The sequence below is a fragment of the Odocoileus virginianus genome, unplaced genomic scaffold (assembly GCF_023699985.2).
Source record: "Odocoileus virginianus isolate 20LAN1187 ecotype Illinois unplaced genomic scaffold, Ovbor_1.2 Unplaced_Contig_23, whole genome shotgun sequence".
Lineage (NCBI taxonomy): Eukaryota > Metazoa > Chordata > Mammalia > Artiodactyla > Cervidae > Odocoileus > Odocoileus virginianus.
In genome coordinates, this window is record NW_027224340.1 from 1,113,650 (window position 1) to 1,127,670 (window position 14,021).

Genomic DNA, 14,021 nt, shown 5'->3' on the forward strand with positions numbered 1-14,021 from the left:
CCAGGGTGGCGTGTTCCAGGGCATCGTGGGCGGGCGGGGGCAGTGGGAGCTGGCGGTGCTTGCCCCTCTGTGCGCTTGGACCCCAGGGCCCTCAGCTGGGGCGGTGAGCCGCTGCCTGGGTGGGAGGGGGTGGGGCGGCCTTGCTGCTCTATTTCGGGAAGACCCCTAGGAAGCGCAAGTTCTGCAGAAGGCTCAGCCCCCCTGCCCCGAGGTTGCCAGGGTTTCCAGCTGAGCGTTTCAGCGCCTCTCAAGCCAGCTACTTTATGCGCATGTTTTAACACTGCAAAGCATTTGCAAAGGTGCCTCCTCCTGTTCCTGTAAAAATTCCTACCGAGGCCTACACTGACATTTTTTTAAGAGCCACTGTGGAAAGAGGCCTGAACCTAAGCACCCACCAGAGGCCAGGCCTGGGGCTGGTCTGACTGCGGACTCTGATGACGATGTCCCTGGGGGGGTGCGGGTGCTGCCCCAGCATCACTGGCAGCCTGGGTGGCAGCCTGGGTGACGGCCGGGAAGCCGCGCTCACTGACCGCTATCAGATTGCACTGTCACCCTCGGGCTAGCAGGTGGGGGCCACCACTTGCCGTCTGGACTGACCTCCGCTGCCACTGGACGATAGGTGTCCCCTGCCTGGAAACCAGAGTCCAGTATGGCCTGGAGCCGCCCCAAGACCCCTCCCTGCCGGCCCTTCAGCTCTGGGCACCCCTCTCCTTTCCATGTCGTGCCCCCCCCCCCATTCAACCCTGTAATTCGGCCCCCTGGGCCTGGACCCCCTCGGGAGCAGCCTCCCTCCCAGGGGTTCCGCTGTACAGCCCTGGAGCCGCCTTCTAACCAGAGGAGACTGGGGCTCGGAGGAGTGCCCCAGCGGCACAGTGCGGGCACTGCCCAGAGCATTCAGCCGGCGCGTGCCTGGGGTGGCGCTGGGCGCCCTGTGGTGAGCCGGGGGAGGGCCCTCCAGGTGGCGAGGGGGCCGCCTGCTCAGGCCTGCCCCATGGCCGCCTCCAGGCCGGGCAGCTTGGGGACGTCCCTTTTTAAACCAGGAATGCTTTGTCATCGCCTCAAGTCCCTAGAATTTCTGAGTGATGTCACTTGTGCCTCCTGTGGGAAACCCGATCTGATCTGGGGAGGGTCACGTGTGTGTTGAGGCGCTGTGGCTGTCCCGAGCAGCTCTCACCCTGCCTGCCCGCCTCGGTCCCGGGGACTGCCCGGGTATCTATATGGCAGGCGGGAGCTGCAGGTTAGCCTGGCCGCGTGTCCACCTGCCTTCCTGTCACCACAGACCACACCGTCAATGACTCCCCTTCAGGCCACAGTCAGTGACCTCAGAGAGGCTCTGCTTGGTCTGCGCACTTGGGGCTTTGAGGAGTGTCTCGCGGGGTGCCTCCACAGTTTCAGGAGCGGGGTGCCGCGTGAGGCAGGTCAGCCCGCAGCCTGCTCCTCAGGCCATCCTGGTTTCCAGGCAGGGGACACCCATCTTCCGGTGGGTTTCAGCTTTTGTGGAGGATTTCAGCATTTGTGGCCATACGTTTCTTGACTTCTATTTTACAGTGCTTTAAACAAGCCGTTCTTAGCTGCTGCAAAACCGAGTGACAATCTGAGACCCCACTCGGGTCCCATGTCCCTGGGCTCTGCTCCAAGCAGAGGGAGGTGGCAGGGAGGCCACCTCCTGTTCCTGTGACCACCTGCTTTGAGGCAGGACCACTGGCCGGACACCAGGGTGGCCTCTGCCGGCTCCCCTTGGCTTCTTTCCTGCCCTGGCAGGGGTGGCCTGGCCAGTGAGCAGGGGGAGGGCAGAGCCCCGGGCGGTGGGCCTGGAGTGACCCAGCCCCTCCTCCCACAGGCCGCATGGACCCTGCCGGCAGCTGCAGCCGCTCCCTGGCCAGGTATGTGCCTTGGGTTTGGGGGGTCCCCGGCCTCCTGGCCTGCTGGGGCTCACAGCTCTCTCCCTGCCCCTAGCCGGGCCGTGCAGCGCAGCCTGGCCATCGTGCGGCAGGCGCGGCAGCGGCGGCGACGGCGGAAGGAGGAGTACTGCATGTACTACAACCGCTTCGGCCGGTGCAACCGTGGCGAGCGCTGCCCCTACGTTCACGACCCCGAGAAGGTGGCCGTTTGCACCAGGTGCGCCCCCACCCCCAGGCGGGCCGGGGCGGCAGGGGGCCAGGGCTGTCCTAGGCTCCATCCCTCAGACCCGCCCTGTGTGCACAGGTTTCTCCGGGGCACCTGTAAGAAGACGGACGGGACCTGCCCCTTCTCCCACCATGTCTCCAAGGAGAAGGTGAGCGTCCCCCCTTGCCTGGGGCTGGCGCAACCCCAAGGCTCCGCCCCTCCACCCTGCTAGGCTCACCTGGGCCCCTCTCCCCTCTCCCATCCCCCACACGCCCAGTGGGGGGCCCCCCTCCGCCAGGTGTGCCGGTGGGGGGCCGGCGGTGGGAGAGGGAGGCGCACCGCTGTGTCAGCCCCCCAATGCGGGCAGCTGAAGTCAGGGGTCCGTGGTGGCTGCTGGTGTCCTGCCAGCCCCGAGAGGGGGTTGTGGCGGGCCCGGGGAGGCACTGCTGCTGCTACAGCTTTTCCCCTTGAGGAACTTGGGAAGAATCAGCATTTTTCTCCCTAATAGAGCTTCGAAACTCTGTTGTGAGCAATTTGGAAATTCACGTCGAGTTTCGGGTTCATTAGCTCCGGCTTTGGAGCCAGCACAGGCTCTGAGCTGTCTGAGGAGGACGCCCCGCACCAGCGCCCTGAATTAATGTTATTGTTATTTGTGTGGACGTGCTGGGTGCAAACAAGGTTAATTGAAATGAGAATGCAGTTTCCTCTTGATAGCGGCGCTGACAGCTAGGAGGAGTTCCGTTTGGTGCAAGAGTTGGCTTTATTATCCCTTTTTATTAGCGCTAATTTGGGCCCTGTATCAAAACGCACATTAAGGGAATTGTCTGCAGCCGTGGCTCCCCCAGCCCCAGGCCGGCCGCTCCCCTCTGCGCTGCAGTTAAAAGACAATTAAAAATAAACTCTCCTCGCTAAATCACCCTTTGTTTCTCTGCTTCCTCCCTCCTTCCCTCCTGGCTACAGTCATATCCCCCACCCCCCCAGCCCCCCCACCTCCTTCCAGAAAAGTGAAGCCCCTGTGTGTCCTCTGGGGGCAGGAGAGCGCCCGGTGGGTGCGGTGGGCACCACATGGATGGGGCAGGCAGGGCTGGCAGCGCTGGGAGGGGCCGGGAGAGGCGCGCAGCGTGAGACCTGCAGGGCCACAGCTGTGTGAGCTCCTGGCAGGGTTCCCCCGCCCCAGGAGGCTGGCCTGCAGGGGGAGGTGGGCTGCCCACCTGTGTCCCCCGCCAGGTCTCCCCTGCGGTGCCCGCCCATGGTCAGTGCCAGCAGAGCCCCCACAGGGTCGCTCCAGCTCCCAGACGCTGCCGGGTGCCCACCTGTCGGGCAGCCGGAACGCCTGCGGGGTGTCAGGCCCTGTAGGCCGTCACCCTGCTGGAGCACCCGCACGCTGCTCCCTCCTCCCCGGCCCTGCTCTGCTGGGTGCCGGCCACCTCCAGGCCCCCAGCCCCGCAGCCCAGAGCAGGCAGGCTCGGGGCAGGTGGCGGACTTGGGGACAGCACATCTGGGCCTGAGCCATCCCGCTGGCTGGGTCACTATCTCTGTCCTCACATGACCGCAGGCCCGGGCGGCCTTGCCCCCGGGGAGGCTGGGGGTCCCACGTTGGGGTGGGCCAGTCTCTGTGGCTGCACACCTGGTGGTGGAGCCGTGGGTGGGCCCTGCCTGAGGCGGGGCACGGAGGGTGGCCGGGGGCTGCCCTGGGCCTCACTGCCTCCGCCCCGCAGATGCCCGTCTGCTCCTACTTCCTGAAGGGCGTCTGCAGCAACAGCAGCTGCCCCTACAGCCACGTGTACGTGTCCCGCAAGGCAGAGGTCTGCACCGATTTCCTCAAAGGCTACTGTCCTCTGGGCGCCAAGGTAAGGGGCCTGGGGTAGGGACCACTGGGAGTGAGAAGCTGGGCCAGGGGCCAGGCCCACTCTGCCTTGGGGGCCTGTCCTCCCCACCTGCTTCAGCCCTGCTGCTCCGGGAAAGACCCCACCCACCCTGGGCAGCAGGTCCGGGTGCCCGAGGGGGAGCCTCCTCACCAGCCCAGGGGCCTCAGCACGCCTCGCTGCCTCCTCGTCCATAGGTGCTCGTGAGTGACCACCCTGCCTCGGGGCCTGTGGCTGCCCTGGGGGCACAGGCCGGGCCCTGAGCCCGGCGAGTGCATGTCTCTGCAGGCCAGCTCTCTGTCCCGGCCGGGCTTCGCCCTGTGGGGAGCACATCGGGAGCACGGCTGCTCCCCTGCTGGCCTGTACACAGCCCTGGGGGGGGGCCCCTGCGGAGGCCCCTCCTGCAGAGGTGGGGCCCAGCTGGCGGCTCCAGAGCAGCCCAGGGGGGTGGGGCAGGGGCACAGGACCCCCATGGAGGCTGTGGGTGATTATTGTAAAAGATTCCAATGTAAATGAAAATATCAAGGCGATATTTAAGTTCTGCTTCTATTAGTGGAAGTGCTTACTGCGTGCGTTTCGGCGTGTGGGCGCTGCGTGGCTGCCACATGATGGATAGCAGCTTGTAATTATAGATGGGAAAAGCGCTGAGCAGGCCGGATCCAGCGGGGGTGGAGGCAGCAGCCTGGGCTGGCGAGGGTTAATTTTATTCTCTAAATAATATAAAAAGTGCTGAGTCGTCACCTTTCTCCTGAAGTGGAAGTCCTCAGATGGGCCCCAGAGAGTTTATAATATTCCACTGAATCAAGTGGAATTGTTAACCTTGCTTCATAAAGCGCTGGCTTGTTAAAGACACGCGTCCCCTTTTCTTGTGAATAATTTAAGCTGGAGTAGATCCCTGTCCTTCATCTTAAGGGGCCACGCCCTACTCCTGGGTCTGGGGCTCAATGGTCAGCTGCTCTCGTCTCCTCAGTTTGTCCCTCCGGACTCTCAGACACTCGGGGACATGGCCAGCCTCCTGTGAGCCGCCGGATGTCCCAGTGACCGCCTCACGCTTGCTCTGCCACTCCTGGCGCTGCTGCCGAGTCCGCACATGTGTGGGGGCAGTGTTACAGCGTTGCTGCTTGGTCTTCCAGATGAGCGCCCAGCACGGAGCACTGGCCCCTGCGTCACCAGTGCTGCCCTCCGCCCCGGCCTGCCCACTCAGGTGTCTGTGGCACTGTGGGCCAAGGACTCCCCCCAGACCCGTGCTGCCCACACAGTCCCCAGGGCGATTTCTGGCCGGAGGTCCACCCCTGTCTTGGCCTGGAACACCGCGCCTCCAGGCCCCCTGGCTCCATCCTTGGTTTGAAACTCGCGGTCTGGGTGCGCGCTGCAGCTAGGGGTCACCTCTCCAGGCCCTCCTGGAGCAGAGCAGACCTGAGTGTGGGTATCATCCACAGGTGCCTCTGTAGCGCCAGTGACTCCCCTGCCCTCGTGGTCCCTGGCCGGCTCTCCACAACTTCCTTATCTCTCTGTCCCCCGCGTGTGTCGGTTGCCCACCCCGGCCACCTCCTGCCCTGCAGAAGCTCCTTGTCCTCTGAACGTCTTCCTTTGAAATCACAGACAGTATCTCTGTGTCAGTTCAGTTCAGTCGCTGAATCGGGTCTGACTCTCTGTGACCCCGTGGAATGCAGCACGCCAGGCTTCCCTGTCCATCACCAACTCCTGGAGTTTACTCAAACTCATGTCCATCAAGTCGGTGATAACATCCAACCATCTCATCCTCTGTCTTTCCCTTCTCCCCCTGCCTTCAATTCTTCCCAGCATCAGTCTTCTCTAATCTTAACAGCTTTACTGAGATAGAATTCACATCCCATACAAATCACCCATTTAAGTGCACAGTACTATGGGTTTTGTATATTACATTTTTAATTTTAGCAGAATTTGCCATTTTTAAGTGTACAGTTCAGTGGTGTTAAGTACATTGACAGTATTATACAACCACCACTACCTGTTTCCAAAACTTTTTCATCACCCCAAACAGAATCTCTAAGCACTTGTCAATGACTCCCTGTTCCCCCGTTTCTCCACCTGCTGGCAACCACAAATCAACATTTTGTCTCCATGAATGTGTCTCTTCTAGGTATTTAACATAGGTGGAATCTTACAGTATTTGCCCAAATCTTTTTTGTATCAGTTGAGATGATCATGTGGGTTTTTTCCCCTTCATTCTATTAAGTTGGTCAATCAGACATACTGACCACGTCGATCAGTCACAAGTATATTGATTGATTTTTGGATGTTGAACCATCTTTGCATTTTGAGAATAAATCCCACTGGATCATAGTGTATAATCTTTTTAATATGCCACTAGTCCAGTTTTGTAGTATTTTGTTGAGGATTTTGACATCTGTATTCATAATAATGTCGATCTATAATTTCCTTTTCTTATAGTATCTCTATGCTTTTGGAATCAAGGTAAGGCTAGCCTTGTAGATTGTTTTGGCTGTGTGTTAAATTTGTTTGTGTTCAGAAGTATTCTCTCATCTGTGTTTTTGGAGGAATTTGAAAAGAATAGGTGTTAATTCTTTACATGTTTAGTATGATTCACCTGTTGAAACCATCTAGTCTTGGGCTTTTCTTGGTTGGGAGGTTTTATGATTACCTGATTCAATCTGTACTATACAGTTGACCCTTGAATACCACCGCAGCCCCCACACAGTATAAAATCTGCCTGTATCTTTATAGTCAGCCCCCCACATGCACTGTCCCCATGCCAGCAGCTCTTGGTATGGAGTCAGTTCCTGCTGAAACCTGGACTCGTGGCTGTCCCACGAGTCTGGGTCTTATTTAGACAGCCCCAGGTTGCTGCTCTTCAGTCGCTCAGTTGTGTCTGACTCTTTGCGGCCCCATGGACTACAGCACGCTGGGCATCCCTGTCCATCACTGTCTCCTGGAGCTTGCTCAGATTGATGTGCATTGAGTTAGTGATGCCATCCAACCAACTCATCCTCTGTGATCCCCTTCTCCTCCTGCCTTCAGTCTTTCCCAGCATCAGGGCCTTTTCCAACAAGTTGGCTCTTGGCATCATGTGGATGGATAAGTACTGGAGGTTCAGCTTCAACATGAGTCCTTCCAATGAATATCCAGGGTTGATTTCCTTTAGGATTGATTGGTTTGATTCCCTGCAGTCCAAGGGACTCTCAAGAGTCTTTTCCAGCACCACAGTTCAAAAGCATCAGTTCTTCAGTGCTCAGCTTTATGGTCCAGCTCTCACATCCATACATGACTCCTGGAAAAACCACAGCTTTGACTACATGGACCTTTGTCAGTTATTTGAGCTTTGGGGTAAGTCATAACAAGGAAGCAGATTCCTTCACTTTTTTCTTCCTTGTGGCTATTTTAGCTATTCTTGCCCATTTATCCTTCTGGAAATGTATTTTAAATTCCAGGTAAGGTTTTTAGAGATGGAATTTGGATTCGGGTTGTCTTGAACCTGTGCCTTAGTTTGGTGAGAACTGGTCTCACGTGTCTCTATAGTCAGTCTCCTGCGTATGATCAAGGCGCTGTCTCTCGTGACACAGACTCTCCTTTGACGTTTGATAAAATTCCTGCTTGTCTTACCTCTGTTAAGTTTATTTCTGTCACATTTATTATTATTATTATAAAGAGATTGTTTTTAAATGTTATTTTCTCACTGTTCATTGGTTACGGACATGATTTTTAATACTGATTTTGTTTCCATCTGTCTTGCTAAATTATATTAATAATTGTAGTAATTTATCCATGGGACTTAGTCTTTTGGGTTTTTCTACATAAACAATCATATCTTTTCCAAATAATGACTGTGTTTTCTTCCTTTTGAGTTTAAATGCCTTTTCTTTTTCTGCCCTGCCTATAAGCCCAGTGAGATAGTAACTCATGGCTGTGGGCCTCCAGCTGCACCCCTTGGTGAGTGATGATGATGGTTTCTAGAAGGTTCTATATTAAGCTAAGGAAGCTCCCTTTTGTCACTAATTTGCTAAACTTTGAGTTGATGCTGAATTTTATGAAGCTCTTCTTTCTTGCCTCTCAAGGTGAGCATTTGATTCCTTTCTCTTAGGTTGCTAATGTGCTAATTTCGATTCCCTGATTTTCTAACGTTAAGCTAACCTTGCATTCCTGAGGTAAACTCAGCTTGGTCCTGACATGGCCTTTTTGCACATTTCAGGACTCAGTTTATTTATGATTTGCATAGAACTTGTGGATCATTGTTCATGCAGTTGGCCTAAAGGTGGTTTGACCGTCTTGCTGTGATCAGGCTCCAGTTTTAAGACCCCTTTGGCTGAGTAGACTGAGCTGGGTGGTCTCTGCTGTCCTCTTTTGTGGGCCGGTTCACAGGAAGTTGGGTGGTGCATTCTTGAATATCTGTTAGAACCACCGTGAAACCCTGGGCTGGCACTTGCCTTATTTTCTTAACTACTGATTGAAATTCCTTTATGGTCATAGGAATATTCATTCAGATTTAATGTCAGTTTTTGGCAGTTTTTCTAGAATTTATAGATTTTGTCTGTGTTTTCAAATTTATTGGCATAAAATTTGTTCATTGTATCACCTTCTGCAGCACCAGAAGTTAACAACACTTTCGTCATTCCTAATATAGTTTATATGTTCCTTTTCTCTCTATGTCCTTCTGTCTGCTTTCTTTTATTTATTTTTCTGTTTTGCCCTGACTTGAGGTGTTTCCTCTTTGCTAATGTAAGACTCTGAGGCTGAGGGCTTTGCTCCAAGCACTCCTTTAGCTACAGTCCATCAACTTTGATGGGTTGTTTTAGTGTTGTCATTTAAATATCACCTAATTTCTGTTGCTTCTTGACTGGCTGACGCATTATTTAGCAGTGACTTTATTTCCCGGCTTCCCTAGTAGTTTAGATGGTAAAGCATCTGCCTGCAATGCAGGAGACCCGGGTTCGATCCCTGGGTCAGGAAGATCCAGTGGAGAAGGAAATGGCAACCCACTCCAGTAGTTGTGCCTGGGGAATTCCATGAAGAGAAGAGCCTGGCAGTCTATAATCCCAGGAATTTTCCTTATTTCCAGCTCTACGGGGCACATGGGGCAGGGGCAGGGGCAGGGGTGTTGGGTTTGCTTTTTCCTCAGCAACCTTGCTCTAAGGATGTCAGGGGGCCTCTGAGGTCTGAGACCAGCCCTGCAGCCACCACATCTCTGTGTAGATTTTCCTCCATCATTGCACCTGCTCAGTAGTTCTTGGATGATTTCAGAAAGTAAAGCGTTTGAGCCTAGATTTTGGTTGTTCTGGGAGGACAGTCAGTTCAGACCAGCCATCTCTAGTCCCACAGTCAACCGGATGTGAACGACATGTGGGATTCCACAGTTTCTGGTGCCACCAGAAGAAAGTGAGACAGAAAGAGCTGGAATGAGTTTATGTGACCCAGTAGCTCACAGATGTCATCGTGCAGTCAGGGAGGAAACCGAGGTGCTGCCTTTTACCGGGTCCCTCTGTGCTGGGTCCCGCCTCCTGTGTGTCACTCCTGTTGAGCCGCTGGGCTGAGGGCCACCGCAGGATGGCAGAGAGCACCCTCCAGCCACCTCTCTGCACCCAGCCCAGCGTGGGCTCTTCGCCCAGAGGGCCTGCCCATCCCTCTGCCTGCCCAGACTCCCCTCGTTCCCCAGGAGGCCCCGCTGCAGCATGTGCCACTGAGGGGACCACTGGGATTCAGTGCAGAGGGCCCTTGGCTCCAGGGCTGGGGGAGCAGGTGTTGGGGAGCAGGGCTGGGTCTGCCCAGCACAGGGAGGGGTAGCCGTCCGGGTGCAGGGGTGCTACCTGCCTGTCTTCACACCAGCCCCAGGCTCTAGTTTGAAGGGCCTCTAGTCCCTGCGTGGCAGCCGTGGGCCAGGTGTGGGGACGAGAATGGGGTCAGTGCCCAGATCCTGCTCACGGAATGGACACAGTCTCCGTGGGGTCCTCGGCCGGCTTTGGGGTACTGGGAGCCAGGCCGCCATCTGGGGCTCTGAGGACATGTGCCCAGTGGGGGTGACGGGTCCAGAAGGAAGTGGTCTCAAGGCTGTGCCATGACACTTCCAGTGGCTGTGCCAGGGGGCACCCTCGAGCTGCTCAGGCACCAGGACTGGTTTTAAACTTGACTCTGGGTGTTCTTGCCTGGAGATCCCATGGACAGAGGAGCCTGGTCGGCTACAGTTCATGGGGTCACACAGTGACACGATGAAGCCGCCTGAGTGCACACGGGGTGGTTTTGGGTGGTTTTGGGCTCTGCTTGCAGGGGTCTCCATCTGGGTCTCTTTCAGGCATGTCACCTGTCACTTGGTCAGCATGAAGGTGGCTTCCTCCTCCTGGGTGGTGCCCACTGAGCCAGCTGTTAGGGGTGGGAGAATAGGCCCCCTCCTCTAGGAGGACCAGGCAAGAAGCAGCACACGGCAGGGCTTCAGTTCCCGCCGTGGGGGCAGGGGGGCCATGGAGAGGTGGGCCTTGGGTCCAGGCTCTGTGCTCCCTGTGGGCCTGGTGGGCAGAGCTGAGGCCACCTGTTGCCCTGACCTGCCTAACGGTGCACCCCCCGTGGGGTGCCCCCCACCCTGGTCCTCTGCCAGGACAGGTGGGCTGCTGTCAGGAGGAGGAGGTAGCGCCCTGGGGATCCCCACCCCAGCCTCAGTCCAGGCCCAGGGCCAGGCTGGGTGGTGCTGGTACAACCAGGGCAGTGCCCTTGACCCTCAGACTGACCGCGCCCTGGGGCCTCTCTGGCCTGAGCACCTCAGCCCCGCAACAGGAACGCTTCAGCTTGAGCGCCACTGGGCGGAGCAGGCGGGACCCCCCACGTGGGGCCAAGGTCTCCACCAGCTCGCCCAGCTGCGCCCCTTCTCCCGCAGTGCAAGAAGAAGCACACACTGCTGTGCCCCGACTTCTCCCGCAGGGGCGTGTGCCCCCGCGGCGCCCAGTGCCAGCTGCTCCACCGCAGCCCGAAGCGCCTGGGCCGGCGGGCAGCCACCTCCACCGCCCCGGATCCCAGCAACACGCCCCCCAGGAGCAGGGCTTCCACCAGCCATGGGCCCAGGTGACGGGGACTGTGGGTGTGGAATGTGTAAGGTCGGGGTGGGGGCAGGAGGGAGCCCTGCACCCCCGCCCAGCTCTGGGGCCTTCATGCCCCCAAAGAAACGTCTGTCAAAGATGGGGAAGTGACCTCCAGAGGTGCCCCACCCCCGGTCCTCAGGCTGGACAAGCCGAGAGCATCCTTGACCCATCCCACTCTCCGGGGCAGGGGAGGTCCTGGGCGATGCTTGTGGCTGGGCCCCAAGGTGTGCTCCCCTGCCTGCACGTGTGGGAGCCCATGTGGACGGGGAAGGCTCCAGGAGGCGAGGACAGTGTCAGCGTGCAGCCGCTGGAGGCCCCGAAGTGTCGCCAGCCTGTCCTTGGGCCCACAGGCCGGCCTTGAACCTGCGTGGCAATGCCTGATAGCTGCTGGGCGGGAGTGGGTGGGGAGGGACAGGTGGTGTGCAGGTGGTGGACCACCACCCTCTGGACCCCGCCTGCCCCATGCCGCCCCCCTGACACCCTGCTCCCTTCCCGTTCCTGCAGGAAGCCCTCGGCCACCTTGCGCCCCACCAGACGGATGTCCAGTCTCCCCAGCTCCATGGCTGCTGGCTCGATCTCGCCCCCCCCTTCCCCGCGGGTGTTAGCTGCAGCCTCCCCCTCCTCCCCCTCCTCTCGCTCCTCCTCTTCCTCCTCCTCCCCCTCCCCCTCCCGCTCCCGCTCCTCCCCCTGCCCCTCCTCGGCCTCCCTGTCCTTGGAGCCAGAGGAGCTGTCTCTGCAGGCGGGAGCAGGCTCCGGTGGCCTCTCCAAGCTGCCCTCATTCATCGCCTTGCAGTCCTCGCCCAGTCCTGGAGGCCAGCCCACGGCCCGGGCTCCCAGGAGCGCCCCCTCCAAGGACTCAGGTAGGTAGCCCAGCTCTGGCCGCGCGCACCTCAGGCCTGTGGGTCAGCCTGGGGGGCCCGCTGGTCCTGGGGAGCCAGCGGCATGGTCTCTGGCATGGCAGGTGCGCGCCTGCGGGCCCACAGGGCGGGCGCAAGGTGCAGGCACAGAGCGCTGCTCACAGACTGCCCAGCCGAGGGCTGATTTAATTAGAAAGCACCCATTTCTGTTAATTTGTTCTGGAAGATCACCGCACACTCCTGGAGAGAACAGATGTTTCCTCTCCCCCAATGAACATTTGGGGCTTGGTAAATGGCTCCACTCAGCCTTGTTTAGGAGAGAAAAGAGGATTTTATGGCTGCAAACGACCCTTTCTGTAAACATTTTACAGCTCTCTGCGCGTTTGAGTGACGATAAACCCCACGCAGCTCGGCGGGCTGCAAATTTGCGACCATACGGCTATCATTTTATTGTCATATTTCACGGTCGTAATGTTAATGTGAGATGCTTGCTGCAGCCTCCTCTCCCAGCTCTGCTGAGCGAGCTTACATGCCGCCTGCTCAGCCCCCAAGCCAGGGGCACCGAGCTGCAGCCAGGCCCTCTGTGGCCAGGATGCCCTGAGGGCGGGAGGAAGGAGCAGATAGCCCCAAGCCACCAGCGTTTTAATTTTCGTTTTTTAATTACGTCAAGGAACCCTGCAACCAGCCCTAGAATCAGAGGCAGCAAGCAGGGTTGCGGGGCAGGTGACTGTCAACCTCCACGGCCGGGGCCCAGTGGCCGTCCTTCCCTGCTCAGGCCTTGCCAGCTTCCTGGGGGGAAGGGGCAGGCTGAGGGGCCCGGGGCTCTGGCTGGCTGAGCAGGTGACGGGTCCTTGGCCCTGCAGTGGGGTCCTAGGAGGAGACATGAGCTTGCAGGGGGCATGCGGACAATGCTGGCCTGTGGGCAGCTGGTTTGCCAGCCTGTGAGGTCGCCAGGAGTGTCCTCGGTGGGGAGAGGCACCGGGGTGCCCAGTGGGTGTGGGGCCCAGGGCGGCAGCCTGCTCAGTCCTGGGAAGCCTCTCCCACCCCAGCCCTGCAGCCCCGGCCGGTCTGCGGGGCCCTGGCTCCCAGCAGCTGCTCGCACACACCCTGGCTTTCTGTGTGGAAGGCGCCGTCTGGCAGCGCCAGACACCCATCCGGGTGTGAGCCTGAGCTGTGTGTGCAGGCCGCCGGCACCCGGTGCTCACAGCTCAGCTGCAGGAGGCTGAGCTCCTGCGGGGCCGCCCCCTGCCCAGGGCCAGGCCTGGGCCTGCTCCATGCGGGACCCCGGGCCAGGCAGTGGGTGGTGTCCCAGCCCCCTTCCAGTTTCCAGCGAGCCCTGACCCAGAGACCTTGAGGGGGCCATGCTATGCCTGACCTTTGGCCTTCTTGGAACAGGGAAGTTGCTGCACATCAAGCCGCGTCTGTGAGGGCCCAGGGGGCCAGCCCGCGCCCTACCTCAGCCCTGTCCCAAGAGGAAGGAGGCTCCGTCTGCCACCGCCCCAGACGAGGGGCCGCCTGCCACGGAGCACCCCTGGAGGCAGCAGGGCAGTCCCCTTGCCTGCCTGGCTCTCAGCTCTGTGTGACCAGTGCCCATGCCTGGCCCCTCTCAGGCTGGGCCCCACCACCTCCCCACCCCTGGGCCTTCAGCCTTGCCCCAAGGGGTGCCCGGCAGGGCTCCCCCATGCGATGCCTGCCCTGTCCTCCCGCAGGCCTCCTGCTGCAGGAGAGACTGCTAGGCGGGCCTCCCTGGCGGGTACTTTGTGTTCAGCAATAAAGGTTCTGTCCTGTGTTTGCTTGGCTGTCCCGACCGTTGCCGCTGCTGCCTTGCCTGCTGAGCACAGCGCAGGTGGACGCACAGGGCCCAGGGCTCCCAGAGCCTCCCCGAGGTGCGACTCCAGGGGGCCTGGAGGCCTGAGGTTGAGGGAAAGGTGAGGGGTATGCCCCAGAGCCTCCTCCAGCCCCCGCCGCCCACCTGGCCCGGCCTCTGGGCGGGTATGTGGGCCCTTCGCCTGCCTCCCCGGGTGGCTCAGGGCTGAGGCTCCCTGTTCCCCATGGCTTTGCAGTTGGGAGAGGCCCAGGCAGGCCCTGAGGACTGGAGGCGCCAGGCTGGGGCCAGAGAGCCTCCCCCAAGC

The 14,021-nt window shown here is 59.0% G+C and overlaps 1 protein-coding gene across 1 annotated transcript in view; it reads left to right on the forward strand.

Annotated features, from left to right (window-relative positions):
* Positions 1-13,678, forward strand: part of ZC3H3 (zinc finger CCCH-type containing 3) — a 62,237-nt gene extending 48,559 nt beyond the window's left edge. The window contains exons 6-12 of the mRNA XM_020881066.2: positions 1,841-1,883; positions 1,957-2,118; positions 2,206-2,275; positions 3,825-3,956; positions 10,831-11,015; positions 11,537-11,892; positions 13,285-13,678. Of these exons, the coding sequence (XP_020736725.2) occupies positions 1,841-1,883; positions 1,957-2,118; positions 2,206-2,275; positions 3,825-3,956; positions 10,831-11,015; positions 11,537-11,892; positions 13,285-13,316 (980 nt within the window). The 3' untranslated portion in view covers positions 13,317-13,678. The remainder of the gene's footprint in view (positions 1-1,840; positions 1,884-1,956; positions 2,119-2,205; positions 2,276-3,824; positions 3,957-10,830; positions 11,016-11,536; positions 11,893-13,284) is intronic.
* The last annotated feature ends 343 nt before the right edge of the window (positions 13,679-14,021 follow it).